This window comes from Astatotilapia calliptera, chromosome 17 (genome assembly GCF_900246225.1).
Source record: "Astatotilapia calliptera chromosome 17, fAstCal1.2, whole genome shotgun sequence".
NCBI classification, from domain to species: domain Eukaryota; kingdom Metazoa; phylum Chordata; class Actinopteri; order Cichliformes; family Cichlidae; genus Astatotilapia; species Astatotilapia calliptera.
Genome location: NC_039318.1, coordinates 36620583 through 36647581, shown reverse-complemented (window position 1 = coordinate 36647581; position 26999 = coordinate 36620583). Strand labels below are relative to the sequence as shown.

At 40.3% G+C, this 26999-nt stretch overlaps 1 protein-coding gene and 1 long non-coding RNA gene across 3 annotated transcripts; one reads left to right on the top strand and one right to left on the bottom strand.

Annotated features, from left to right (window-relative positions):
* Positions 1-483: 483 nt before the first annotated feature.
* LOC113009305 (uncharacterized) lies at positions 484-10883 on the top strand. Of its 2 annotated transcripts, XR_003270154.1 has the most exons (5): positions 484-739; positions 4924-5303; positions 7083-7118; positions 7322-7535; positions 10823-10883. It is a non-coding gene; the product is annotated as an uncharacterized LOC113009305 (long non-coding RNA). The 2 variants fall into 2 exon arrangements; XR_003270153.1 differs by lacking the exon at positions 7083-7118 and having other exon boundaries at positions 485-739.
* Positions 5640-26988, bottom strand: LOC113009304 (plexin-C1-like). The gene is made up of 16 exons (XM_026147525.1): positions 25691-26988; positions 24545-24667; positions 19467-19601; positions 19292-19392; positions 19110-19215; positions 18866-19031; positions 16968-17070; positions 15410-15485; positions 15001-15039; positions 14773-14906; positions 11879-12058; positions 10825-10933; positions 8941-9126; positions 8706-8861; positions 6584-6680; positions 5640-6457 (listed from the first exon to the last, which is right to left on the bottom strand). Exons 1-16 carry the CDS (start codon positions 26693-26695, stop codon positions 6402-6404), a joined length of 2772 nt encoding a protein of 923 aa, XP_026003310.1. The 5' UTR covers positions 26696-26988; the 3' UTR covers positions 5640-6401.
* Between the last annotated feature and the right edge of the window lie 11 nt (positions 26989-26999).

Sequence of the window (26999 nt, the reverse complement as noted above, 5' to 3'; positions counted from 1 at the left end):
AATGACTATTATTCTCACAAAAAAACAAAAGACGAAACAACATTAGCAGTCGGCATCTGTCTACCAACATAAAGTGAAAATCCGGTGATCTTATCACAGTCCCATGTCCAAATTACAGCCTGACTCTGGTCCTCTTCCATACAATTATATATCCAATTCCTCGAGATCTTTAATCGTGATGACCTTGGCTTCTTCTGGTGTTCCATTAAGCTTTATCATCACTTTACAGTTTCTCGTCCAAGTTGCTTGGATTTTTTTTCCTTCCGTAATATGCGAGCTTGTCTGGCGATGTCTGCATTCTTTTTTGCAAGATGTTCATTCAAGTATACTCCGCTTCCTCTCAGCTGTCTGGACTGCCTCAGTAAGTCAGTTTTGTGTTTTTGATTTACAAATCTCACTACTATCGCTGGAGGTGCTTTGCATTCTTTCTGGGAAGGGTATAGCATGCTGCAATGTTGTTACTGTGCAGGGGCAGTTTTTTACTCGCAAAAAACTCCACAACTTGCCGCTCCAGTGTTTGCAGCTCTCTACCGGGGGCTCATCACCACCAGTTTTTACACCGATCCCTGTCTCGATGACTCTCGCGTAACTCCTATGTTTGGTTTCCAGACCAGTAATGATGACATCCTCAAGCCATGTCTACTGTTCCAACTCCTCCACTCTCATTTCTAAGAGTTGGATTTTCTTGTCTTTCTCTGTAATCAAGTTTTTTAGCTCTTTAATTTGGTCCATCAGAGACGTAAGTAATCCTTGTTGCTTAATTACTTTCTTGACATCCGTCGACAATGAATTAAGTGAAAGCTTGATCTCCTCCAAATCCTCTTCGATTTTCTTCATTTTTGCCATTTTCTCCTCTTTTAGATATCTATCCTTTGTTTATTCGTTTCCCTTTGTTACTATTACCTAATTCCAGGCAGGATCTATAGGCTACTCAGAATTACATAAAATTAATTAGAATCACCAAACAATTTTCACCACGCCTGTTTCTTTCTGCGCCATCTTGTTTCCTGACAATCTGGTTGTAAGATTACGATAATTATTTATTAAAAGTGAGACATTTTAAATGAGAATGAAAGAAAAGCATGTCTTTGTGCCTTCCTTTCCTTGTTAATGCCCTACGTGGCACCCTGGAAAAACTTTGCTAGACCCACCCTGCACAGCTACCAACTATCAGCTACTAGTGATGTGTCGGTCACAAACAAAACGGCTATTAAGGTGCAACACTGAGTTGAAAGCAGTTTCTTAGCACCTGGTTGATGAGGGAACAAGGTTTGTAACAGTTTGTCTGGTAGATATCTATTTTGTTGTTTTACGGAGCATATAGCAGCTGACCGCTACTAAGCATAAAGGCTAAGTTTTCACCCACTAGAGGGCGCTAACGTACCTCGTCATGTTTAGGCAGCGATGCCACGATTTCCCTGTTATATGAAATAATTTACAAGTTTTAGTGTTATTTGTTATGCAAGGTAAGGAGAATTAATTTGTGATTAATGAATAAGTCAAAAGGTTAAAGGTAACACACTGTTTGATTTACTAATAGTCTTTTATTCTGTATGTTGTAGCTCTTACGGTGTGTTCACATACACGGCTGTTTAATAAAAGGATTGTGAACCATCAGTTTGAGAGACCATCTTTTCAACCGGGGATGCTACACAAACAGTTTACCCTTGTGTTCTCCACACGTGTGCTTCAAGGACTTCTTCCTGTGTGCAGCAGCTGCATGACTCAGTTGGAAGAACTCTGATTAAAAAAACGGTGCTGAGTGCACGCTTATAGCCCATCTCTGTGAATTGCATTGCAGGGCTCAGCAGACAGATCCCACTCGTACACATTCCTGGATGGCTCATGGATCTGGTATTTTGTGTCAGGAACACCAACTGAGGATGTGGGTTAGATTTCTTTGAAAGAGAGGAAGAGAAGGCCGTGAATAAATCTGTCAAATAAAGTTACACAACTGTAGATGATCGGTCATTTTAGTCCCTCTTCTGTGTTTGTCCTCCTCACAAGGTTTAACACAAAACTGCCAACAGTGAACTTATTAAACAGACCCGTCTGGCAGTTTACAAGTTTGTCTAAAGGGCAGCAGCTTTTAAATGTTGCTGTGACTGACGAATTCACTGCATTCAGTCCAGGAGAAAAGCCTCTTTGATTTTGTTGGAAGAAAGTGGAGGACAAGGATGATATGGGTATGGAGGACAGAGGTCTCGGGTAGAAAAGGACGAGAACGAGGGAGGAAGTGGAGTGAGGATGAAAGTTTGGTTGGAACGCCAAGTTGGAAATGGGCGATAGGTGAAATCAGTTCAGATGAAGCAAGTGCTGTAGTTTGGAAGAAGATAGCAAGAGAGGAATTCAAGCTAATATTGACGTTTAGGAAGGAGGATGAGAACATACAGTTATGTTTGATTGCGGTATCAAAGATACCTTCAACATGAAGTCCACTTTACTCTAGTTTCATGAAAATTAGAGCTGATTGCGAACACTCATGACAATCCAAGAAACCTGAGTCAAGCTACACAAAGTGGGTGAAGGAAACAGGAAGTCAGAGCAGGAACAGAATCGAACATCCGGAACTTTCTAAGAGCTGCTGCGAGTAGCTTTTGCCGTTATATATGTCTGTACTGTTGAAAATCTGTGTTGATTTTGTTACATTGAGGGCCCCGAAAAGCGCTATATAAATGCAATACATTATTATTATTATTATTATTATTATTATTATTATTATTATTAACATAACTGATTTTCAAAAAGTTTAGTCAGTTCATCTGTACAAATGAACTGATTTTAACTCATTCACTGCCATTGACGTCTATAGCCGTCAATGGCAGTGAATGAGTCAATGGGTTTAACTCATTCACTGCCAATGGCTGGCAGTGAATGAGTTAAATGAAAGCATATTTCCTTAGATTATGTGGCTTTTTGATACCAAATAATAATAAAGCTTATAATGCCCTCTTTCATGTAACTGTGGGCACTCTGGGGTTTCTATAACCCGGTTGTCAGAAACTTCCCACACTGTCTGTCAAGTCTGTGATCACTGTGGTTGATGCTGCTGCTGATTGGTTGCTGTGGTGGTGGAGCTTGTGGTGGGCCTGTAGATGTTGACGGCTGTGCTTCTGAGTTAATGAGAACTAAAGCATCGGCATAACAAACACATTACTTTTTTAGCTGATATCACTTATAGTGAAATAAAAACTGGAACTGCTCACAATCTGGTGGTGGTGGTATCAGTGAAGCACACACCAGAGTCTGTGCTTCGTGGGCCTTATTCAGATGTCCACATGCAGTATTTTTAAAAATTGGGTCATGCAGCGTGACCAAGGCTGGTACCCAGAATGATCTGGTGTGCAGGCCTTCAAGTGTAAGCCTAAGTTACACGCATCCCTGTTTCTTGTCATGTGTTTCCTTATGGTATTAAGAGTTTTTGTTTTTTTTTTGTTTTGTTTTTTTTGTTATGTGCTATGTGCAGAGGTGTTTTTTTTTTTCTGTTCTCAACCTGATCTCCCTGTTGGAGCTCAATCTGGGGGGAGTTATTTTTTTCTCCTTATCTTTCCTCATGTTGTGCTTTTTCCATTGTTATACCTCTCTGACCTGTCTTCCCCATGTGATGTTTTTGTGTAATGTATGTATGGTTGGAGGGAAAGATGGCGCCGCCATTGCGTGCAATAGGTCGGCAGCCTTAACATGAAATTGCTCACTTGTGGGACTAATAAAGGTATCTTATCTTATCTTTTAATGCCAGTACTCTGGTCCTCAAACATTCTGTCATCGTGAGCTTAAATGGTTAAAGTGACATGCATTCATGAATCTGTCCATAGTCACAAATAATGCAACTATTTTCAGGATTTGTTGCAAATTTCTTGCAGAGCAGGTGTTCAGTCACAGGCCTACTTTATAAAATGATTTAGAGTGTGGGCAAATTAAGTATGAGAGGAGGTTTAGCAGCTGGACATTTCACAAATTAAATGTAGTTTTATTTATATGGCACCAAATATCTTAGTGTAGTGATTAAAACCACACAATAACCGTCAAGCGCCTTTATACTATTCATACATTCATACATGCTCTAAAACAAACTAGGGAGAAAAATGCAACAAAAAAGGAGAAATCACAATCACATGTACAGCCAGTCTTGTAGGAGACAATACAATATAAATCACATTTCAATGCATAAATATCCCTTTTTAATGTCAAATATATAAAATTACCATCACTCCTACATCCACAAAATCATCTCAGGCTCTTTGCCTTCACAAATCACCCTTGTTCACAGCCACTCATCAGCACAAAGGAGAGAAGAAGAGCACATGCTACTACTTTTATACCCTCCCTTTCATCCCCTGGGTCCTAAAGCCTTCCCAATTACAGCATTTGTAACTTGCGACATAATGGCAAGTCACACCAATATACCCATCTATGCTAATGGAAGGCCACATTTCAGCTGGACTAACAAAATCCCCCTTCTGTAGGTCAGCCGTGGCTTTCTCCTTGATGTTGCTGTCCTTGTCCTCCACCACTTCCTTGAGTGTCTTTCTCGATGGAAGGATAAAGGTGGGGTCATGCTTTTGGACGAAGGCCCTGAAAGCTTTCATTCTCTTCAAAGAGCTGCAAATCCTCCACAAGAAATACAGCAGAGCCTCATCCAACTCGGTCTTTCTGACTTTCACAGTAGAAAATAGACTACATTCAAAAGGGTTAAATTAAGTAACTCCAACTTCAAACATTTGTTTAGGGTACGATCCTATTACTAAAACACAACAAAGAAACAAACTTAGCATTGGCTTTATATCACATCCACTTTTCATGCTGTCAAGCTGACTGTGACATCACTGGTCTAGCCCAATCATCTTTCTGTCACCCTTCTTCAGGACAATCAGCCTTCATTCCATGTACTTTAAATCTCCCATCTGTCATTCTCCCTTGCAGACCCATTTGTGCAACCCACCTCCTCCCCATCACCTCCTCTCTCTCGTCACTCAGGCTCCATTTAAGCCTCCATCTTCATGTCCACCACCAGGATCTAGAGTCTGCAGGACATGCTCTAATCCCCATCACCGCTGGGATTCTGTTCTGCTGCGATGGGTCATCAGAGTCTAACCTCAAACTGAATTCTGTACATCAATAAATCATCTCCAGTTCTTTCAAATGATCTCTCATATTGAAATATATGGGACCTTCACTTGTTGTTGTTTGATGATGTTTAGATTTATTCACTGAATTAAACTGACTGAGTATAGTGTCAGTGTTGGGGATGGACATCAGCCAGGATAGCTTGTGAGACTTATGACATCCACAAACAGCAGCAGGTCAGTATTATTACTAATGACTTATTATTGGTGGGGATGGTTATCATTATGATACCGATGTTTTTGGTGTCATTGTTAATGACTTATTCTCTCAGTGCGATCATAATATGCTTGCATGTAAGTATGTATGTACATGCATTTTGGACTGATAGAAACAATGTTACCCTACACCCTTCCCATTTGCATGTTTTGAAGGGTGTGGTTGTTTTTTTGTTTTTGAAAGAAGAATGGAAAGAAAAGCACACCAAGACATGGGTCTTTGTCTCTGACCACAGGACGGAGTCAAAGACTCATGAATCTCTGCGGTTATTTTCTCAGCAGTCCACACACACAGAGTGTCTTTAAGTAGTTTTATTGATTTATTTATAGGGCTATTACATGCTATACTATATCGGATACCTCCAAACATGGGTTATTACTAGAGTGCAGCAAAGGAGATATCTATGGTCAGCTCTGGGAAGTTGTTTTTGACACACAAGAAGTGACCAAACAGATGGATGCAAAGTAATAGTAAGGGATCAATAAAGTATTCTGATTCTGATTCTAAATGTTTTAGAAGGCCTACCAGTATTATGACTTTCTATTGTCTTTCTCTCTCAGGTAATTTCATTCATGGGAAACAAATGTTGTTGCACATATATCAATATTTATTAAATATACAATTACAGTAAAAATACAATTACTTCATATATGATACAGCCAAAGACTGTATCAGGAAAGCAGAAATAGTAGAAGCTGATTTAACAAAATAATTCAACACTGTAGGAAAGCTTTTATTTGCATTCCGGAGGAGATTTAGATCAATAACCCCTTTCAAGCATGATGTAAAGTATAAAACATATATAAAATTAATAAATATATACAACAACTGGAACGCACACCGAACGTTAACCTACAGTATCATAAACTACCTTGAGTTAAGGTCGAATTATGAGGTTGCCAATCAACCAAAATTGAGAAACCTGAAATTTTTTTTGAAAATAAAAAAATAAATACACCTGAATTAAACAACACAGAAATTAATCCCAAGAGAGGGGAAAAACAGACATCAAGACTTCAAATATAATATCACTTGAATACAGAGACGGGCATCGGTGGTCAAAACCCATTCCTATCCGAGCGACTCTTCCGCCACAGATAGATGGCCAACAACACTGAAAGACAAACAGTAACAGATTTGACCTGAGCGGAAAAACTAGAACATCTTCAATTTGCAGTAGAAAAGGTTTTCAGGCGTTTTTAAGAAATTGTGTCCAGGTTTGAAGAAAAAGCCAACTTACCAGCAAGAATACCGGGTATCAGCAGGGAAAGTACTATTGGAAAGACACTGTGTGGTGGAGGATTACTGAGGCTCACTGTCTTGTCACCATACTTTATCTAGAAAACACAAAAACGCATTTCACAGAGGGACGTCTCAACAGAGCACTGGGTCACAGTATTTCCTCTATTACTACCATTTTGAAAGAAATATCAATTTGAAAACGACTGTAGAGAACTGTTGTTATCTCTATGTCTGTTTCATGGTTTTTTGTTTTACTATGTTCGTTCCTTTCATGTCCCAGTTTCATCTCTGTCTTGTCTTCAGCGTCTGTTGTGGAAGTCTTGTCTCTGTGTTTATTTACCTCCCAGAGGTGTCTCTGTTTAGTTTTTTCAGGTTCACGTTCTCGCCGTTTCCTTCCTGTTTTATTTTGATAGTCCCGTGTACATTATATTCAGTTTTGCTTACTATGTCTCATTACTTCAGTCTTCACGTGGTCTTTGTTTTGTTCTCCCCACAAGCTGTGTGATCCATGGGCCCCTGTTGGACGCCAGTCTGTGAGTTACTGGTTTTCGTCTTACCTGAGCTATTTTGAATAGCACATTTTGAGCTCTTAAGCAATAAAGCTATTTTAAAGTTTGTGTTCGTGAGTTTTGAGTCCTGCATTTTCGTCCCACCCTGCCTGCCGCATAGCGAAACCTGACATAAAAGGATTGATTCTCATTAGCTTTCCCTCACTTGTTGTACTGTTTCCGTTCAGGTTGCCAGCCCTCACCTGCTGCCTTCCTGGTGGTGCTCCAGTTTCTCCCAGCGTCCTAGCCTCTTGCTCTCCTGAAGCTTCTAGTGCGATCCCCCTCTTCCATAGGTCACTTGCAGTTTCACCCCGTCTTTCAGATGGATGCTTATTTTCGTATAGGCTGTTTCTTCTGGTATGCCAAATATATGGATGATGCTTCTTCACGATCTTGCTCAAGGTTGGTTTTTTTTTTTTCCTTGCATCTGCTGTGCATGGCTCAACAACATCACAAGGGCCTCGTTAGCTTCTTTGTGCCACTTTCCTAATTCTGTCACCCAGCACTGCATTTTGCTAAGTTTTGCTATTTCTTCTTGAATTGTTTCCTGAATTTCTCCAAATTTCCTTTTCATAGCATAACTGATGCAAGTTAGTTCTTTTTTTCACTTCACTGTTGACTTCAGCTTTGAATATTTTTAGTTTTTGTGTGAGACTCTGCATGGTCACTGTGCTGTCTTCATGCCTGTGTCCATCTGTCCCGTTGTCTCTCTTCATCCCTTTTCAGCTTGGTTAGCATTTCGTCAGCTTTCTTTGGTTTCTTCTTTTGTTTTCCTCACGCGCATGCATCATTTGAACCGTGTCAGTATTTTTTAAAGTCAGTTCTTCCCAGTCAGTCACGTCTCCCTGTCACTGTTAGTTACTGTTGTCTCTGTGCTCCATGTTCTGTTTCTAAGCCCTCCTTGTGTTCCTGGTGTCTTGACTCTAGTGAAGGTTTAGTTTTTCTGTCTCATGTAGTCTCCGTGTGCTATGTGCTTGGGTCTAAACCTGCCATGTTCCACGTCTCTGTGTCAAGTCTGCTTATGTCTCATGCTTCCTGTTTTACTTTGATAGTCCTTGTCCTATGTCAGTGTATCTAGTTTTGCTTCCCTTTGTCTCATTATGTCTGATTAGTCCCAGCTGTGTTTCCCTCCTTCTCATTCCCTCCTCGTGTATTTAAACCCTGTGTTTGCCTTTTGTCACGTCATACCCTCATGGTTGTGTGATTCTCTGTGTGTTTGGTTCATTAGGTTTCCCAGTTTAGTTTTGCATTGTTTATTTATTCAGCAAATAAAGCTGTTTTCTGAGTTTTGCCTACAAGTCTGCATTTGGGTCCTTTCCTGCCTGCCACACACGACCATTTCATGACATTTTTAAAGGCAAATAGCGCTGATTTGATCTTTTCTTCTGCTAATTGTATTTTAAAGCTCAATAAAAACCCCCAAAAAAACAGTAATTTGAAAACATACCAGAAATGTATTTATGGTGTAAATTGTTAGCACAGTACTACACTTCTGAGGACTTTGTAAGATAATAGAGATGTTGTGATGTTATACCTATTATCACATTAATCACACTTAAAAGAAAGATTTACCTTTAAGTCGTAAAATTCTGTGTTGGGTGGCCTTTTAATCCGACAGATAAATAAATCCATCTCTTTGGCCTCCAGGATACAGGGGTGTTCCTGTTTGTCTTGAATGCCCCACACTGATAACTCTTCTTTTGACATCTCCAGGTTGTCTGACTTTTTCTGAAACAACAACAGAAGTCTGATCTTCAGTGAGCTGATGTCATATGTTAGTAGATTGTTTCAACAGACGCAACATTACCTGTATGGTGACGCGTACATCTTCCCCTGTTCTTATAGCCGTGAAGCTGGTAAACTCAGGGTCCGGATAGTAGGTGATGTTTGTGGAGCAGGCCAAGGTTTGATTGGCTACTTTCAAAGACACACTGCTGCTCAAAGTTTTTTCAGCTGCAGGTGTGTCATAGGTGAGACTCTGCAAGGACTTTGACTGTATAACACAGAATGTATTTAGTGTGTGGACAGTACAGCAAGCAGATGATGATGTCAAGGTAAAGCAAGCACAAACACATTTCCAAAAGATTATTTTGTTGAGCATAAAGTGCATCCAGGAAGTATTCACAGCACTTCACTTGTTCCACATTTTGTCATGTTTATTCCAAACATTCCAGCAGCTATTCCTTATTCCAAAATGGATAAAATTCACTTTCAAGACTCTACACACAGTGTACCACAGTGACACAGTGAATGATAGTTGTTTGAACTTATTGCAAATATAGTTTTTTAAATTAAGAATATAACATATACATAAGTATTTCCAGCCTTTTCAGATGTGGGGAAGGGTACAGAAAAGGTCGCAATGAGCAAAAATGCTGGCCTCTTGTATGGAACCACGAGGACTTCATAGTTCTGGCAGCCTGGCCAATCTGAGTCGGGTTAGAAGGGCCACAGTCAGGCAGGAGAACCTTCCAGAAGGACAATCATTTCTGCAGCACCTGAAGAATTCTCAGACCATGAGAACAAAACTCTTCGGTCTGATGAAACAAAGATGGAACTCTTTGGCTTAAATGCAAAGTGTTGGGAGGAAACTAGCACTGCTCATCACCTGCTCATCACCTGGCCGATACTATCCCTACAGTGAAGCATGGTGGTGGCAGAATAATGGTTAGGGTTGAGATGAGATGAATGCAGCGATATGCTGTGACATCCTTGATGATAACCTGCACCAGAGCACTCTGGACATCAGACTGAGGAGGATGCTCATCTTTTGGCAGGAAAACAATGCTAAGCACACAGTCAGGATAACAAAGGAGTGGCTTCAGGACAGTCTGTGAATGTCCTTGGGTGACCCAATTTAGAGCCCAGACCCAACTGAACCTCTCTGAAAATGGCTGTGCACCAATCCTCATCATCCAACCTGATGAGCTGGAGAGGTTCTGCAAAAAACAATGGGAGAGATTTCCCAAAAATAGTTGTGCCAAGCTCATAGTATCATAATCTAAAACAGTTAGGTCTGTAATTGCTGCCAGAGGTGCTTCAACAAAGTGCTGAGCAAAGGCTGAGAATACTTACATGTTATCTTTTTGTTTTTGATAAATTTGCAGGAATTCCAAGCAAATGTATTTCATTTAGTCTTTTTTCGGGTAATGTTTCTAGAATTTTAAATGGAAAATGAATTGAATCCATTTTGGAATGAGGCTGGAACAACTGCAGCGCTCTGAATACTTCCTGGAAGCACGGAGCCTTCAGGAATTCTTGACTAAGAAACTAGAAATATTTACATTTAAGTTGTGTTAAAACTGTAGCTGTAATAAATGTCAGACTGTAAATCCAAAATCCTCTTCATTCCTGCTGCACTGAACCATCTGTCTGACCCTCACTTTCATTTTCTCATTCATATATTCAACAGAAAAGGACACATCAGAGTGCATTAAAGAGATAATGATCGGGAACATGAAAACCTACTTTGCTCATTGTTAACATGAACACTTTTGTAATTAATCGTTCATCTAGACAAAGACGCCAATCGGTTACTCTTTCAGTCACAGCTAATCTCTCTGAAACTTTGTTCACCGAGTGTTTCCCAGGTTTCCCAAGCTAGTGAGTCCATCAACTCAGAGCAGAATGTTAGACTGACGTATTCAATTTATAATAAACAGTCCCATTTCCACTGTGTGTGTCTGCAGACCTGATAGCTGCTGTTTCTGGGAAGCTCGACGTCCTGCTTGGTGTGGCTGTGTTTCACTCCTTCAGCAACCTCCAGGTGTGACCCCATGAGTGTGAGCTTCCTCTTCCCACTGCAAAACACAGAGCAGCATTTATGCAGAGCAGAGAATATGAAAGACTCTTGATCACAGAGAAGTGAGTCATCCTTGGATCCAGCAGATCTCACTGAAGAATAACGAGAAGCTTATTGTTTGATGGACCAGAAAAATAACCATCTGTCTATTTTCTTTCCTGCCAACCTGTTATATTTGTAATAAATAAATAAAACTAACGTAGTTTTAGATTCGGATGATTAACACCGCCTTGACTATCTGCCTCAGGAAGACTCCCCACTTCACTAGCTGGGCCCACGTCCTCATTTTAGGTTTGACAGCGTTGTAGTAGGTAAAAGTGAATGCTTTGATATGACTTGAGCTGTGGTTTGGGGAAGGCCTCGAAGGGGACTGGCGACGGCTCCCTGGCAGATCCCCGTGTACTAAATAGAAGTGAAGACGTTAAAGAATGGAGAACAAGGACGGAGGGAGGGTGGTGCATGTAAACGAGAATGAACAGCTTGCAGAACTGGGGAAACCAGAAGGTTGTCATCTATAGACGAGCGTGTTTGGAAGCGTGGTCCTGCTCCTGAAATTACGATACATAATCTCCAATAAAATGATCTGCAGATGATTTTGATTAATCAGGTTTGTTATTGCACTTCTTCAGAAGATAATTTCTTAGAGACAGTGTGCTCCATATGTCACATTAAATGAGACATATGGAGCACATATGGCTGGGGGGTCATGGTTTGGTCCTGCCTTCGCTATTGTGGTTGAGGGTAGGGACGGCCTTAGGCGTCTGGGGATTCCCAAAGGTGGCCTCCTCAAAAACAACTATCAGCACAAGTTTCTTTTAATCATAATTGCAAAGAAACTGACATTAAGCAAAGAGTTCAAACTCTTTCTGTAACCTCGGCTTCTGGAAGTTGTGGATCTACGATCAGCAGTTATCACTAACGAATTGTGCAAAACTAATTTTACCTCATCCAGCTGCTGCTTGGAGTAATGTTGCCGCAGGATGGCAATGAGCGGTAAGTGATGTTGGCGTCACCATGGCAACTACCATCTTCTAGGATAACACACACACGGACCACACCTTTGATATCTGTGCTGGGAATGTGGAACGTCAGACTGACGCCAGCGTTGTCCCAAATAGGAGACCTGAGCAAAGACACACAGACTCAGTGACATCATCACGACATGCAGAAAACCTTTTTTTGGTTTTTACTAATTTCGTTGTTTGCACCTTAATTTTCAATGCTTAAGTTATTTTATTGTTTTGTGTGGTTGACTTCATTGTGAATTTCACTGCATGCTGTAAACTGCTGTGTTTTTTCTTACTGTGCAGACAACAGTACATTTCTCCTCCTTCTGTTTTACACTCAGAAACCAAACAATCTGCGTTTCAAACTGTGCATCATTTGTCCTAATTTCTGCAAGCCTGAGTCTAAAAGCTCCAAAGCCAAAAAAACATAAATAAAAATCAGCGTGTCCAGTAAAAATGAATATTTGTTGTCAATGAAATCTGTATCAGTGTTTTTTAAACTCATTTTTAACTATTTTGCCATCGATAAGTGCTGGGTGAGAACTCACATATTCCCAAATTGTAGAATATGGTGGTTTGTTACCAGAAATGGGCAGTAACGCGTAATCTGATTACTTTTTTCAGATAACGAGTAAAGTAAGGGATTACTATTGCAAAAACGGTAATTAGATTACCGTTGCTTTCCCGTAGGAACGCTGCATTACTGCGTTACTAAAACCGTGATTTTTTTTTTTTGCGAGAATGTCTCATGACAGTGACGTAAGCAAGTGCGACATTTGTGACAACAGCTGTGTGCAGATCAACAGTGGATCATATATGGAGTGCAGAGAGAGTATGAGCGTGCAGCGTTTAAAGCGTGGAAATACTGACCTTACTTTGAGTTTGATTCCATAAAAAGAGACAAAAACATTAGTGTCCGCTGTGCGTGGGAAGAAAACTTCTTTTTACAGCGAAAAAACCCCTAAACTTCCAACAAGCACCGAGTAGCTACGACGTGATGGGAAACTCACAGAGAAACTCGCGGATTCTTCCACTGACCGCGGCACACCTGCACCAGGGTAAACCTCCGCCTACCCCACTCCTGCTTTACAGGTGAAAATAGAGCAACAGGACCGCTGAGTCGTTGACTTTATTTATTTTCTGCTGTGTTTTACTTGCATCTATTTGAAAGACTGAGTGTAAACACAAAATATATATATATTTTATGTGCTGGAATGTGCAGAAAATAGGTTTAAATATTAAACAAATTTCTTCCAGTCAGAGAATGTTGCAGATAATTAAATTTTTGCTTGATGCATAAAGTTAAAAGATTAAAACTAATAAACAAGTTTTAAAAAGAGACTTTTCCATTTGATTACATTTTGTATGATGGATTATGCAGAAAAAGTAGAATTGGGCTGAAAGATCTATCGCTCTATCACCTCTTCAGGTTGTAAATCGTGTTTTTAAAAAGTAACTAAGTAACTAATTACTTTTGAAAATAAGTAATCAGCAAAGTAACCGGATTACTTTTTTGGGGAAGTAATCAGTAATTAGTTACTGATTACTTTTTTCAAGTAACTTGACCAACACTGTTTGTTACAGAGGTGGGACCAAGTCATTGTTTTGCAAGTCAAAAGTAAGTCTGAAGTTTTTATACTCGAGTCAAGAGTCAAGTATCAAGTTCCTGGTAAAGTCTGAAACTTTGAATTTCAAGTCTTTTCAAGTCTTTAAAAGAAAAAAGAAAAAAAAATGCAATTATATGCTAAAAAGGAGACCACTTATCTCAACACATGATGAAACACGTGAACTTACAAAATATACACAAAGTTATTCTGAAATTGCACCTCTATAAAATGCAGCTCAATTAAACTTAGCTGTAGGAATAGTCTTCCCCTGAATGAAAATTGCAAAAGCAGAACTTCTATTCAGACAAAAACTGCTGAGATTTCCACAGTAGAAAACAAAGAACCATTGCAGTAAATGTAGTGCGCTGTGATTGGCATGTCCTCTCTCTCCTGCCTAGTCTGTTTGTGCACATATGTATCTGTATGTGTCTATGTCTGAGTGACAGAGTGTGCGTTCCCTGCGTTCAGGTACAGGACCCAATTTCTGAAACAGACCCCGCTCACCATCCACCGACAATTGTGAGATAACAAGCTGCATGTTAGATGCGCTTGTAGAATTGGATTCAAAATAGCATAACAAAAATATCATAGACGTGAAAGCCAAACAATATCATCAACGTAGCCTGGACAACATTTGCTAGTAAGATGAAGTCAGCTATCACATCGTAGCAAAAGAGAAGCACCACCTACTGTTCTTTATGCAACTTCAAATGTCGGACAAAGTTGGAAGTTGTTCCATCTTCGGCTGTGATTCTCTTCTTGCATGTTTTTGCATATTGCATTTCATTTTTTGTTGACTACTTCGTAGTTTATGTACCTGAAAGAAATTCCTCTTGGCAGCATTTTTGGCTTGAGTGTTTTTTTGTTTTTGTTTTTTTTAAAATCTGGTTAATTTGATTGGCTGTGCAACAGCTCATGCACACAGTACGTAGTGTGGTGAATGAATGAATAAATGGTGCACACTTTTTATATAATATGCTTGTTAAATTTTAGATTTGGAGTAATATAGCAAACCTTTTCAAGCAAACAGGTTCAAGTCCAATTCAAGTCCCAAGTCATTGGTGTAAAAGTCCAAGTCAAGTCACAAGTCTTTTTTCAAGCCATAAAATTAATGACTCGAGTCCGCACCTCTGGTTTGTAATATGGGTGGTGTTCCCCTGGATTAAAATCTGCTCTTTATTCAGTTATTTCTCAGCATCTTAGTGATCTGTACAGTGACTCACTCTTTTGGAGTACATTCAGCATGCGTCTGGATCCTCACTCGTGTTACAAAACCAAGGTTTTGACCTGATAACACCGCATGGTTACTCCCATAGAAAGACACCACACTGGGAGTGATGGAGTAGATCTCCGGCCCCTGGCAGCAACACACAAAAATAATCAGATCATTTAGTTTCCTTCTGCTGACATCATGACCTCTACTGGATGGGGATAATGAGGATCAGACTCACAGATTTCTTCCCAGACTCCAAATCGTTGCAAGCTCTGTCCTGCGGGAGGGATACAGCACTTAGCATCTGCACAGCACTATAATCTATCAGGACTGACCTAGGACCTGTTGTAGCTAACGTTAGTTTAGTTCAAAAAGAGGAGTAAACAGAAAACTGCTAATAAAAGTATTGACATTTTTTTTATAATCTAGACATGTAAATCATTGTACTGATGAAGCAATAAGCACTTGGTGAATAACATTTTTTAAGTTAAAAAAATCGTTCTTTAGCATCTCTGGTGTATGTTTAATAGTTTCATTTTCTACCATCAATCCCATGTTTCTTGCTCAATGTTAAAAGTGATGACTTTAAAATAATGTCGCACAGACTGATATGAAGTATGAAAATTCAGAAAATCAGTCATTAGTACATCAGTCTTTCCTTGGTTAGCCCAGGAACAGCTGTTTTTGTTCCATCCACAACCAGCTTTGATGCACTCCTGACACCTGGACAGGAGACATATTGGAGATGAGATGAACAAAATAAAAGGTGTAATCACAAAAAAGATGAGCATGAAGAAGAGACGGGAAACAGCTTTCTTTTTACTCTGACTGTGAGTTGTTTCAGTCATTTAAGGTGATCAGACTTTCTGTGTGTGGGACTAAAAAAAGGACCAGATACAGTAACAAGTCACATTTTGTCTTAAGTATAAAACATCGTGGACACTGATCTGATATCATAAAAGACAGCTGTGGTTTTGTTATAACAAATGTTTTACTGACATCAGGTGAGAATTACAGGTTGGCAACCAAAACACTGCATAGGATTGTTTGACTGTGTCTTATTGGTTTTTACTCACTGAAAACAGGAAAAATATTTTTAAAATCCCATCTAGTCAAGTTTTCTTGCAAACCTCATTTTTTAAATGTAATTAAGTGTACAATTAAGCAGTCAAAATCTGGTATCCTATACTTGAGTAAAAAAAAAAACATTTCCAATAATGATTTCTTACATTAATTTGATATTTCTAACACAAGAGAAATACACATAGAAAATGCGAGGAAATAAGGGGGGTCAGTAGGAGGGGGGTCCGGTGGCAGTGTGAGGATCTCAGATGATCGCGTCCTAACAGGTTTAGTTTGTTCACAGTGAAAGTAAGGAATCTCAGAGAAATTATGCCGAGTTAATTGGAATAAAATATTGATTTTTTTCATCGCGGTTGCGCTTTTTTAAAAAATGTAAATTTCTCTTGTTTTGCAAACAAAACTGTATGTGAGGGAAATGGAGATCAGTTTTGGATTCAGCACCCTACAAAACATAAAATTTTACCAAAAATATTCCTTGCAGCTGAAAATGTTTTTTTGCAGACGTGTCTGCGCTCACACGTCTGGTAGGACTCGCCGAGACAAGAGGAAAGCAGTCGAGGAATCGAGGATGCGACGACTCTCGTACTTTTCATGTGTCTTTTATCTAATATCTCATTTATTAATTTTATTAATTTCTTATATTTTAGTCTCTGCTTTAATCTTGGCATGCACTTCAGTGAGAACTGCAGAAACATTCAGTCTGCGTTATTCTGCAGGAATTAAGGGGGAAACCGGCTGATGTTCTGACTACAGCTGAATTTAGGAAGCTGTGTTAGTTTACTGTGCTGACTAACAACATCTAACAATAATGATGATGTTGCTCTGGGGAAACTCCAGACCACAGCACATTGCGAGTGCTCACTTGATAAAAATTCCTGTCTAAAAAGTCTCTGTACACCTCCAGACGTCCTTTTTGTCTTGACGATGGCTATACTACACCAAAATAAAGACCACTCGCTAACAACGTCTGATACAGTTACAATTATTAAACTTTTCTAGCTTTGGTCATGAAGGTTTCATTCTCTCTGATTTCTAACCGTGACCTGATTGTCTGATCTGTCTGATGTACTGTAGTCTGTCCACAGTGAGTCGTTGAATTCTTTCTGATATTGATGGACTTACAACACGAAACTTGGCGCTCCCCTGATGTTAGAGCAGTCGTTTAACCTCAGTCGTTGTGACAGTGGTGATGTCCCAAGTCTGAATTTTACTGTGACATCAAGGCCTGTAAATTTAAAAAAAAAACTTACGATGAATGTCAGTGTCTCTGTTATTACAGGGAGTGCAGAATTATTAGGCAAATGAGTATTTTGTCCACATCATCCTCTTCATGCATGTTGTCTTACTCCAAGCTGTATAGGCTCGAAAGCCTACTACCAATTAAGCATATTAGGTGATGTGCATCTCTGTAATGAGAAGGGGTGTGGTCTAATGACATCAACAGCCTATATCAGGTGTGCATAATTATTAGGCAACGTCCTTTCCTTTGGCAAAATGGGTCAAAAGAAGGACTTGACAGGCTCAGAAAAGTCAAAAATAGTGAGATATCTTGCAGAGGGATGCAGCAGTCTCAAAATTGCAAAGCTTCTGAAGCGTGATCATCGAACAATCAAGTGTTTCATTCAAAATAGTCAACAGGGTCGCAAGAAGCGTGTGGAAAAACCAAGGCGCAAAATAACTGCCCATGAACTGAGAAAAGTCAAGCGTGCAGCTGCCAAGATGCCACTTGCCACAAGTTTGGCCATAATTCAGAGCTGCAACATCACTGGAGTGCCCAAAAGCACAAGGTGTGCAATACTCAGAGACATGGCCAAGGTAAGAAAGGCTGAAAGACGACCACCACTGAACAAGACACACAAGCTGAAACGTCAAGACTGGGCCAAGAAATATCTCAAGACTGGTTTTTCTAAGGTTTTATGGACTGATGAAATGAGAGTGAGTCTTGATGGGCCAGATGGATGGGCCCGTGGCTGGATTGGTAAAGGGCAGAGAGCTCCAGTCCGACTCAGACGCCAGCAAGGTGGAGGTGGAGTACTGGTTTGGGCTGGTATCATCAAAGATGAGCTTGTGGGGCCTTTTCGGGTTGAGGATGGAGTCAAGCTCAACTCCCAGTCCTACTGCCAGTTTCTGGAAGACACCTTCTTCAAGCAGTGGTCCAGGAAGAAGTCTGCATCCTTCAAGAAAAACATGATTTTCATGCAGGACAATGCTCCATCACACGCGTCCAAGTACTCCACAGCGTGGCTGGCAAGAAAGGGTATAAAAGAAGAGAAACTAATGACATGGCCTCCTTGTTCACCTGATCTGGACCCCATTGAGAACCTGTGGTCCATCATCAAGTGTGAGATTTACAAGGAGGGAAAACAGTACACCTCTCTGAACAGTGTCTGGGAGGCTGTGGTTGCTGCTGCACGCAATGTTGATGGTGAACAGATCAAAACACTGACAGAATCCATGGATGGCAGGCTTTTGAGTGTCCTTGCAAAGAAAGGTGGCTATATTGGTCGCTGATTTGTTTTTGTTTTGTTTTTGAATGTCAGAAATGTATATTTGTGAATGTGGAGATGTTATATTGGTTTCACTGGTAAAAAGAAATAATTGAAATGGGTATATATTTGTTTTTTGTTAAGTTGCCTAATAATTATGCACAGTAATAGTCACCTGCACACACAGATATCCCCCTAAAATAGCTAAAACTAAAAACAAACTAAAAACTACTTCCAAAAACATTCAGCTTTGATATTAATGAGTTTTTTGGGTTCATTGAGAACATGGTTGTTGTTCAATAATAAAATTATTCCTCAAAAATACAACCTGCCTAATAATTCTGCACTCCCTGTAGTGATATGTCTGTTTTAATGAGCTGAGCCAGTATATAATAATAAACAGAGTCAGAGAACCTCTATCATTATATCTGAGTATAATATATTTTCTTATGTTGGCAAATGTTGCAAATCAATAAACAACTTTTACTGTGAAGTGTTTTTAATTCTTGGAATTATTTCTGAAAAGCCACTGACCATCAGCAGGAAGTGTACGATCAGACAGGATGCAGGTGCAATGTGGGAACTGTGGAGGAGGGCTATTTGAAACACAAATCGAGCCAGACCTTGCAGCAAACTGACAGGCAAACCTCGATGACACTTCTTCACCCACAGTCAGGTGTGTGTGGACTTTTAGTGAGATCTGAAAATGAAGAACAAAACTGACAAATAACTGAAAGCCACAAATGGTTACAGTCCCGAGTGTGTTTGTAAGCTGCACCTGTCCGGTTGTGTCCTTTTCTACTCTGTGGGAAATCATTTTGTGTTGGGACTCATCAGGAATGGACAGCCAGTCTGAATCTGTGCAGTCATCTTCAAATGTGCAGCTACGAGAAGAAAAAGTAATCATCACCAAGTTCAGAATTGTTTGAAGACGTCAGCTGCACGTGTTGTTTCTCTCACCTGCGTTTAGAGCTACACCACACACAGTATGGATCCTGTGCAGACCAACACTCCTGCAGATTTGTGTACGTGCTGCACTTTGACACAGGAACTCGCTTTATCTAGAACAACAAACACTGTCAAATGCAGCACAGGTACATGTGACGTTCAGATAATCTGTAAAAAATATAAGTACCTGGTTACTAAATGGCACATACACATGTTTCTGATCCACTGGATCCAGATGTAATTTGGGAAACACTTTGCGGTCATCACTGGTCCTGTAGAGCACCATGGGACAGCCAGCGTGATAGTTCCTGTCCACAGACAGCTGACAACAAGAAGGAGGTTTTGCCAAATTTGCCTTTGAACACTGGGTTAAAACTAATAACGGGATCACACCAGCGCAGAAATAAAAAACAATGTGTAGAAAACACTGCTACTGTTTTAGAGAACTCTTTGTTGCTGCCTAATTTCATCACATCCTCCAACTGTCATTGTGTTGCTCAGTGTATGAGTCAGAGTGATTAAATTTCTGACCCCATGAAAAATTTCATGTAGTCACAAAATATATTTGGGTCTTAAAATGAAGGTGATGCAGCTTTTTAAATGTAAATTAACAGCTTTAATAATAGCTGTAAATACGCTTTTTAAACTTTGTCTCCAAAAACAGACAATATGAAAAATAGGATAAACATGAATTCAGGATACTCAGGCGTAAAGAGATGTGTAGAGATGTCATGGTGAGTGTGAGAGTGCAAGGGAAACAAAAGGTGATAAAATGATCAGACACTGACATGAGACCAGTGGAACATGTGGGAGTCCACCGTGAGTCAGCAGCTCTGGTGTGATAGTTTTTCTGTTTGGTCCCCTCTGCAGACCTGATCACAAGGCACCAACCTCGAGCATGATCTCAAAACAACCCCCAGATCCAAGTTAAAGAAACCCGGTCTACAAGCTGGTTGGCGGTCATGTTAGAGTGATACCGCCAACTTTTGAGGGTTGTACAGATTGGGTCATATCAGCACAGACATTTAAAAAATACATTTAATTTTAAATAGTACAAAGACAATAAATACATTTTTTGAAGCAAAGAAAATTTAATAAAAAAAATGAACACTGACCATTATATCCTTTTTTGAACTGGATGCCAATACATTTTTTTTTTAAAGTTACAAAAACAGGAACAAAATTTTAAAAAAAAATATTAGTGGAACATCTCACAACTCATTAAAAGTTTATAGTGATTAAAACCAGTTCAGAGTCCCCTTCTAAGGCCTGTAACAGCTATATTGTAGGTGTTACCGTAAAGTTAAACCTGTTTTAGGCTGGACTGTTTTCAACCAGGTCATATTTTGTTTATATTTCAGGTCCTTTTAATATGTCTGCTGTTTACCTCAGCAATACACCACATCTAATTACTCTGGAGGAGGCTGTAAAACTTTGTGAAAGTCCATTTGGAGTCCATAAGTCAGTAAAGCTCAGTTATGGCAGTGATAATGAGACAAGTTTTTGAGGATATCCTGAACTTTTCTGTAGGCGAGTGCTGCTAGTTTTGCTGCTGTTAGCAGCTGTTAGCCTCTTTTAGCTGCTGTTAGCCTACATTTGTGAAACTTTCTTTGAAGTGGATCTAATACTGTTGATCTCAGACACTTAATGAAGAAACTCTAATATGATGTGAGAATGTTATCAAACTGTAAAGTGGGATTTTTAGGACTATTGAGCCTAAATTAGCTGGCATAATCTCACCTGATAACCACCTGTTGTTGTTTAGCTGCCACAAATAAACGCCTCCTTTTATGTATTTTTAATGGATGATGTCTAAGTTCATAAGAATGTATCACTTTGGTTGAAGACGTAATGGCACAATTTCTTGTATAACTGATGAGCACAACGTTCTTTTTTCTATTAAATTACCTAAAAATACTTCATGTACCTTTAAAAGAAGATAACATAAGGTCTGAGAAAGTGGACATATTTTATTGTTTGTGATCAGTTCACTTTCTTTGCATGTATGAACACAAATGTCATACTGCGACCATAATGACCTTTAATTGACAAACATTTTATATTGCAATTAAGCCAAATAAAGTATTACAGTTGGTATCCATGCTAAAGGTCTGGGTGTTAAAAATGATGGTGAGGGTAACATGGAGCCTCATGGCAGCATTTCAAATGTTGAAACAAACACTTCCATTAAACTCTCAGATCGATTAAGCAATGTCTCAGAGTGCAGCAAATCTGTCTCCTCCTCTTCTCGTATTCAACCACAAACAGAAATGAATGCACTCATGATCCATGCTGCTTCCTTAGAAGAAGCCATGCTCTATATAGCAGAATGACTAAGAAGCAGAAAAGAACAGTTTTGCAATAAAATAGAAATATCTGCAGCAAACAGCAGCGGTGCTGAATGCTGAGATCATGGCAACGTTTCAGAGGCCCACTCAGATGTAATGGTGTCATATTTCTAAACAGGATCAGCACGAATGCTGCAAGATAGTGACCGGAAAAGGAGTCGTGTCATCAGAAACATTTACTGTCTGCCAGCATCCAGTTAGAAAAACACTTTAGAACACTTTACTCTTTACTCCGTCGAATTCCTCTAGAATTAAATGAAATTGTTACATTGTGACAGTTACACAGTAGTGTAAGGAATTTAAAGTATTGTGTAACTTCAGGTAATATAGAGGAAAAGAGACACAAATTAAATTATTAGCAATTTTAAGTAATGCAAAAATAATTTTAAGCAGTAAGTAATTTACAGGTGTTTTAATGGAAAAAGATATACAATGTATATAAGACCCCCCTCTGCCTCCCTGTGGGTTGGTATGTCTGTGTTCTTTCTCAAGATTGGCTCTTCTACAAGAGGCCTGGGAATCTGGGGGCAGTGCTTAGCTTAGCTGTCCCAAGGACTTTACTCTTCTGAACAGAGATCTCTGATGTTGTGCCTGGAATCTACTGAAGCCGTTCTTCCAATTTGGGGGCTACAACTCCTAATGCTCCTGTTACCACAGAGAGCACTTTGGTTTTTCTCTTTTTTCTCACTCTCCTTCCCGACCTTGCTGTCTGCCAGGATGTGGCAAACCCAGCGGTTATTCAAAAGAAAACAATTGCATTTTTTGTTCCTTGTCAACCACCACATTGTCTGGTTGGTTTCCATTGGATCTTGGGGACTTCAGGTGGGGAAAAGGTCTTCCTGTACACTGTCCCAGGCACTTGGTTGTGCTTCTCAGTGTACACAGCTTTCATCTTACATCCTGCTACTTTGTACTGAATAGTCACTGGGGTACCTTTGGCCAGCCTGCAACTTGGGTCCTGTCAGGTGTAGTGGACTCCTACATGATCATGGCAGCACAAGAACAACCATAACTACAAGATCAGAGGCCGTGTCCTTTAAGCTGGCCTTTTTACCGGCTGGCAGGATTTCACTTTGTCTACCTGTCGGTGGTACGGCCTATGCAGGGGTTTGCTCGTCCAGGATAGTTCCTCCTCCTGTTCCTCATTAACATGTGTCTTCAACTGCCGAGGCAGTCTTGAAGCAGTTAGTCTTTAGGGACCACCTCTCTGATGTATTTGAGGATGCTCCATGTTCCATTCTGGCTCTGACACTCGCTGATCCTCACCCTCCCGCTTCCCATTGCTAGTAACATGGAGATATCTGTACATTGTGAGGAGTTTTCGTATTTTGATTTCAGTGGCATCCTCCTCCTCCTATGGCCAGCTTATTATTCTATCTGGGTGTCTAATGACTGTCAGGGCCTATGTATTTGTAGTTTTAATCCCAACACTTTTTACCACTCAGTTGGCTGCTCAGTACACATCTTGTCTACTTGAGGTACTTGACTGTGGCTGACCTTTGTGCATTTCTGTCATGTTTCCTGTTGACCTGTGGGATATCCAGGTACTTGTATCCTTTATGTCTGCTTCTCTGCCCTCTGGCAACTCCATCACCTTCACTCTCTTTGCAATCATTCATTGTAAAGGAGCTGACTGATGATCGCTTCACTCCTGAATTAATGTCCGTATCAGCTCTCTGCAATAAGCTGGCTTAGAGGGTTGAGGTCTATGCAAAAGCAGTAGGTACAGTGCATCACCTAGATATGTTTGAAACTTTATGGTGACATGAGTGATTGCCTTTGGGGTTGTTGAATGAATGTTCTTAGTGCACTGTTAGTCTGATACAGTGCCAAGCACTCCAGTGTTTGCGTGTGGGGCACTGAGTGACAGGCTTTCTCGTAGTCAGTGCAGCGGTGTTTAGGGTGGTCTGCCTGGTCTAAGAGTCTTGGTGCACTGCTCTGTCAAACAGGAGTAGATGCCTTCATCCTGTTTTTATTTCTGAGCAAGTGTTCACTTGCCTTTCATGGAATGCTGCTAGCGACTTCAGCCAGTTCTTCTTCTTCCAGTATTACTCAGTTGCAGTTCAGGGTGCATCTGTTCCCATGTTATTATTTCGTTGTAGCTGGGAGAACAGAACTGGAGCTTTGGAGAACAGACCATTTATTGTTTATTTCTTCAGCTTAGTGGCTTGAGCTGTGAGCCTTTGTTTGGCAGCTTTCAGAGTTGCACTTATGTACTTATATTGTACTTCATATTCATCTATTCATCATGCTTCTCATTGAACCATTCTGCATCTCGGTAAACTGACTAACATTGTTCCAGACTTCCTTGATTGTGGTTTCAAGCTTTCTTCCCTTCCTATATAGATGTTTGACCTGACACTCATGTGCTTCTCAGATTACTGTGGTAGTATGAGCTCCCTGTTTCACATTTGTAAACTGTGCCAGTGCATCGGGGTAGTCTGTCTTGTTTGGGTGGCTACCCTAAGTCAGAGATTCATCTGCTGAAAATCACTTCACTAACTGACATCAGTAGCATCTATCTAACTTTGTGGGAGTGGCAAGAGAACTCAGTTAATCTTTGGCTTTATTAGATCACAGTAAAATGCAAGAGACTATGGCAGAGGAAGGCATTACATGGAGCTGCATTCCTCCATCCATTAAAGCCATTAAGCTACTATTATAATTTATACATGAGTGTAAATGCACCCTGAAAGAAAATACTTTAGTAAATATAGTAAATATTGTGTCAAGCAAGCACAATATGATTCTTTAACGATGTGAGTGAGCTGTCAATACAGAATCTCTGCTGAATGGGGTTTTTTTTGTCAACTACATGAAAGCAGGTGGAGGATGATGAGTGATGGAGGAGAATCCAAGCAGAAGGCAGTGTTAGATACTTATTTCTATTAACTGATATCTATTACTTAATACACACCTTAATGAGCTGCCCGTCTCCTGTCCCAATGAAGAAAACCATCCAGCCTCTCTGCCTCACTGCCAGCACAGAGGTCATGGAGCTGTGCCTGAAGAGCACTGCCTTCGGTTTCAGGATCTTTGGCTGAAAAACAGGCAACCAGCAGATTGGATATTTACAAATAACTAACCAGAAGAAGTACTGAAAGTACCTGATATAGAAATAGCATCTCATTACTCAAAGTCTAAAAAAAGCCTTGTGTTGTTGTGCCATCAAAGTGACCTCTATTTATTCACTTTGTATTTTTGTCTTGTCAAAAAATTAAGTGCTAGCAAATACTTCGTAGTGCCAGTTGAAAATTAAGAAGTACATAATGTGGCAACATGTCACGTGTACTGTTTTAGGGTTTTTTCTTTTCTTTTTTTTTATTACATCATGTGTACAGTTTAAAAATTAGCCTTAAAGAATCAATGGAACTAAACTTTTTTATAGATCATTTCTGTTTATATACATTTACTTAATTGAATACTAATTAGATGCAGTTTCACACACAACACGTCTTGTCTAAACAGAATGATCTCCCATCCACAGCTGCTAAAATCCAGAGAGTTGTGTTGGTCAGCAGCTGCAGCAACATGGTTTCTACTTACAGTTTGGAAAACTAATATTCTGATAATGAATCAATATGAGGTCCTATGAATGCACAGCACCAACTCTACAGAAGGCTTAAGCTGGTCTGTATACTTTATGGTTTTTAATAAATCAAACATCTTCACATGAACCAGCAGACAACACAGTACTTTAAATACCTCAGAATCCTTATTCAGTCATGACTTTTAGTTCATTTTTTACAATATGAGGCCCTGGATTTTTTTTCTGTTTTCTAAAGTCTAAATATTTTTAAAACTTTTAATGGAATATTTTGTGCCATTTATTTGATTCGTCGCTGTTATTTTAGTTCCACCATAATTATTTTTTGTTTAGTTTAATAATACAGTAGATTGTGTCCCTGCACATTTCTTACAGTTGTTATGTCTTTTTGATGCCACATAACAATGACTTAATGCTACTTTCTACAAACCAGAGAAAAAAATGGGACAGGTGGAAACAGTTTCAACACAAAAAATAACCATTAAAAAAATAAACTTAAGTTATTCAGCGACCCACCGTCGCTTCTGTTGGCGCAGAGGTGTAGAAGTCTGGATCTCTGTCGGTGTTCGTGCTGTAATCAGGGCTGATGTCAAACACCATCAGCTCGGTGTCGGTGTCTCCTCCATCGATACCGAACACGCCGCTCCAAAGCACCGGCTGCTCCCCCGGGATGACCGAGGAGGCCACGAGTCTGCTGCGTTCACCGTTAGAGACACTGAGAGTCGCGCCCCGCAGAGACCTGAGTGTGTCAGTTTTACTTTTATCGCCTTCGAGCCAAATGAGACGGACTCTGTTTGTTCGAGCTGAGAGCACGTTGGAGAACAGATAGATGGTTGAACTGATCTGAAACCCGTCAACAAACTCCACGTCACCTTTACTTTTGATCCCAGGTTCGCCCGAAGCTCCATCAGTCACAGAAAAAATACCTCCACCCTGTTTGTTATCCGTATTCTGAAGGTTGACAGCCTGCTGATTAATACCACACTTGTTGTTTTCGGGCTGTTCTTTGTTTTGTTGGATCGCGGTCAGAATGTAAGCGTCGGTCTGACTTTTTTTCTTCACATCCACCAGAAAGCTGACAGACCTGCTGCTGTTCTTCAGAGGTCCCACCTGGAAGTGTTCCCTGTACAGAAGGTTGGAGATGTTCTTCAGGTCCAGAATCTCGCAGTAACCGCAGTCATCGTCAGTCACACCGCAGCTGATCAGAGAGTCATTCTTTGTGAATGGCAACAGCACGTTGATGCTGAAAGTTGCGTTCCACTCAGCTGCCTCAGAAACCCGGTAAAACTGGACATCATCCTGCTGGTTTCCGGTCTTTAAGATTCCTCTCTGGGTCAGACTGTTGATCAGACTCAGGCCGTGGCTCAGCTGGTACAGCCTCTCCTTTGTGGCGACGTAAAGTGTGTTTGAGGTCACGGCGAACTGACGGATGTCTCCATTAAACGTGAAGCCTCCATCCTCCTCCAGGCACAAACCCGGTTCTCCGCAGAGAACAGAAAGCAGAGCGAGCAGCAGGATCATCTTGAACCTACAGCAATACTTCCTCTACACAGCGAAGTCTGGCACGGCACTCGGCTCTCTCTCTCTGACGTGGTGTCTCAAGACTTGTGCGTAAAAGCGCAGCGTGGGTCTAAAAGCTGAGACGAATACTGCCTTCCGAAACGTCAGAACAAAGCCTGTTCGGCTTTTTTTACATCCTGTCAGAAATTATATCTAAGAGACAAGTTAACAGTAGCAGCCTCTCTCTCGGTGCCATGAAGTCAGAAAAAACTAAGGAAGACAAGACACATCCTCTTTCTGACGTGCACAGTTGTCTAAAGTGTGC

Coding starts and splice junctions, on each gene's coding strand:
- LOC113009304 (XM_026147525.1), bottom strand. CDS start 26,695: ATGATCCTGCTGCTCGCTCTGCTTTCTGTTCTCTGCGGAGAACCGGGT. Junction 19,393..19,466: donor ATGTGCCATTTAGTAACCAG/GTACTTATATTT, acceptor TTGTTGTTCTAG/ATAAAGCGAGTTCCTGTGTC. Junction 19,032..19,109: donor AAAAGGACACAACCGGACAG/GTGCAGCTTACA, acceptor CTTCATTTTCAG/ATCTCACTAAAAGTCCACAC.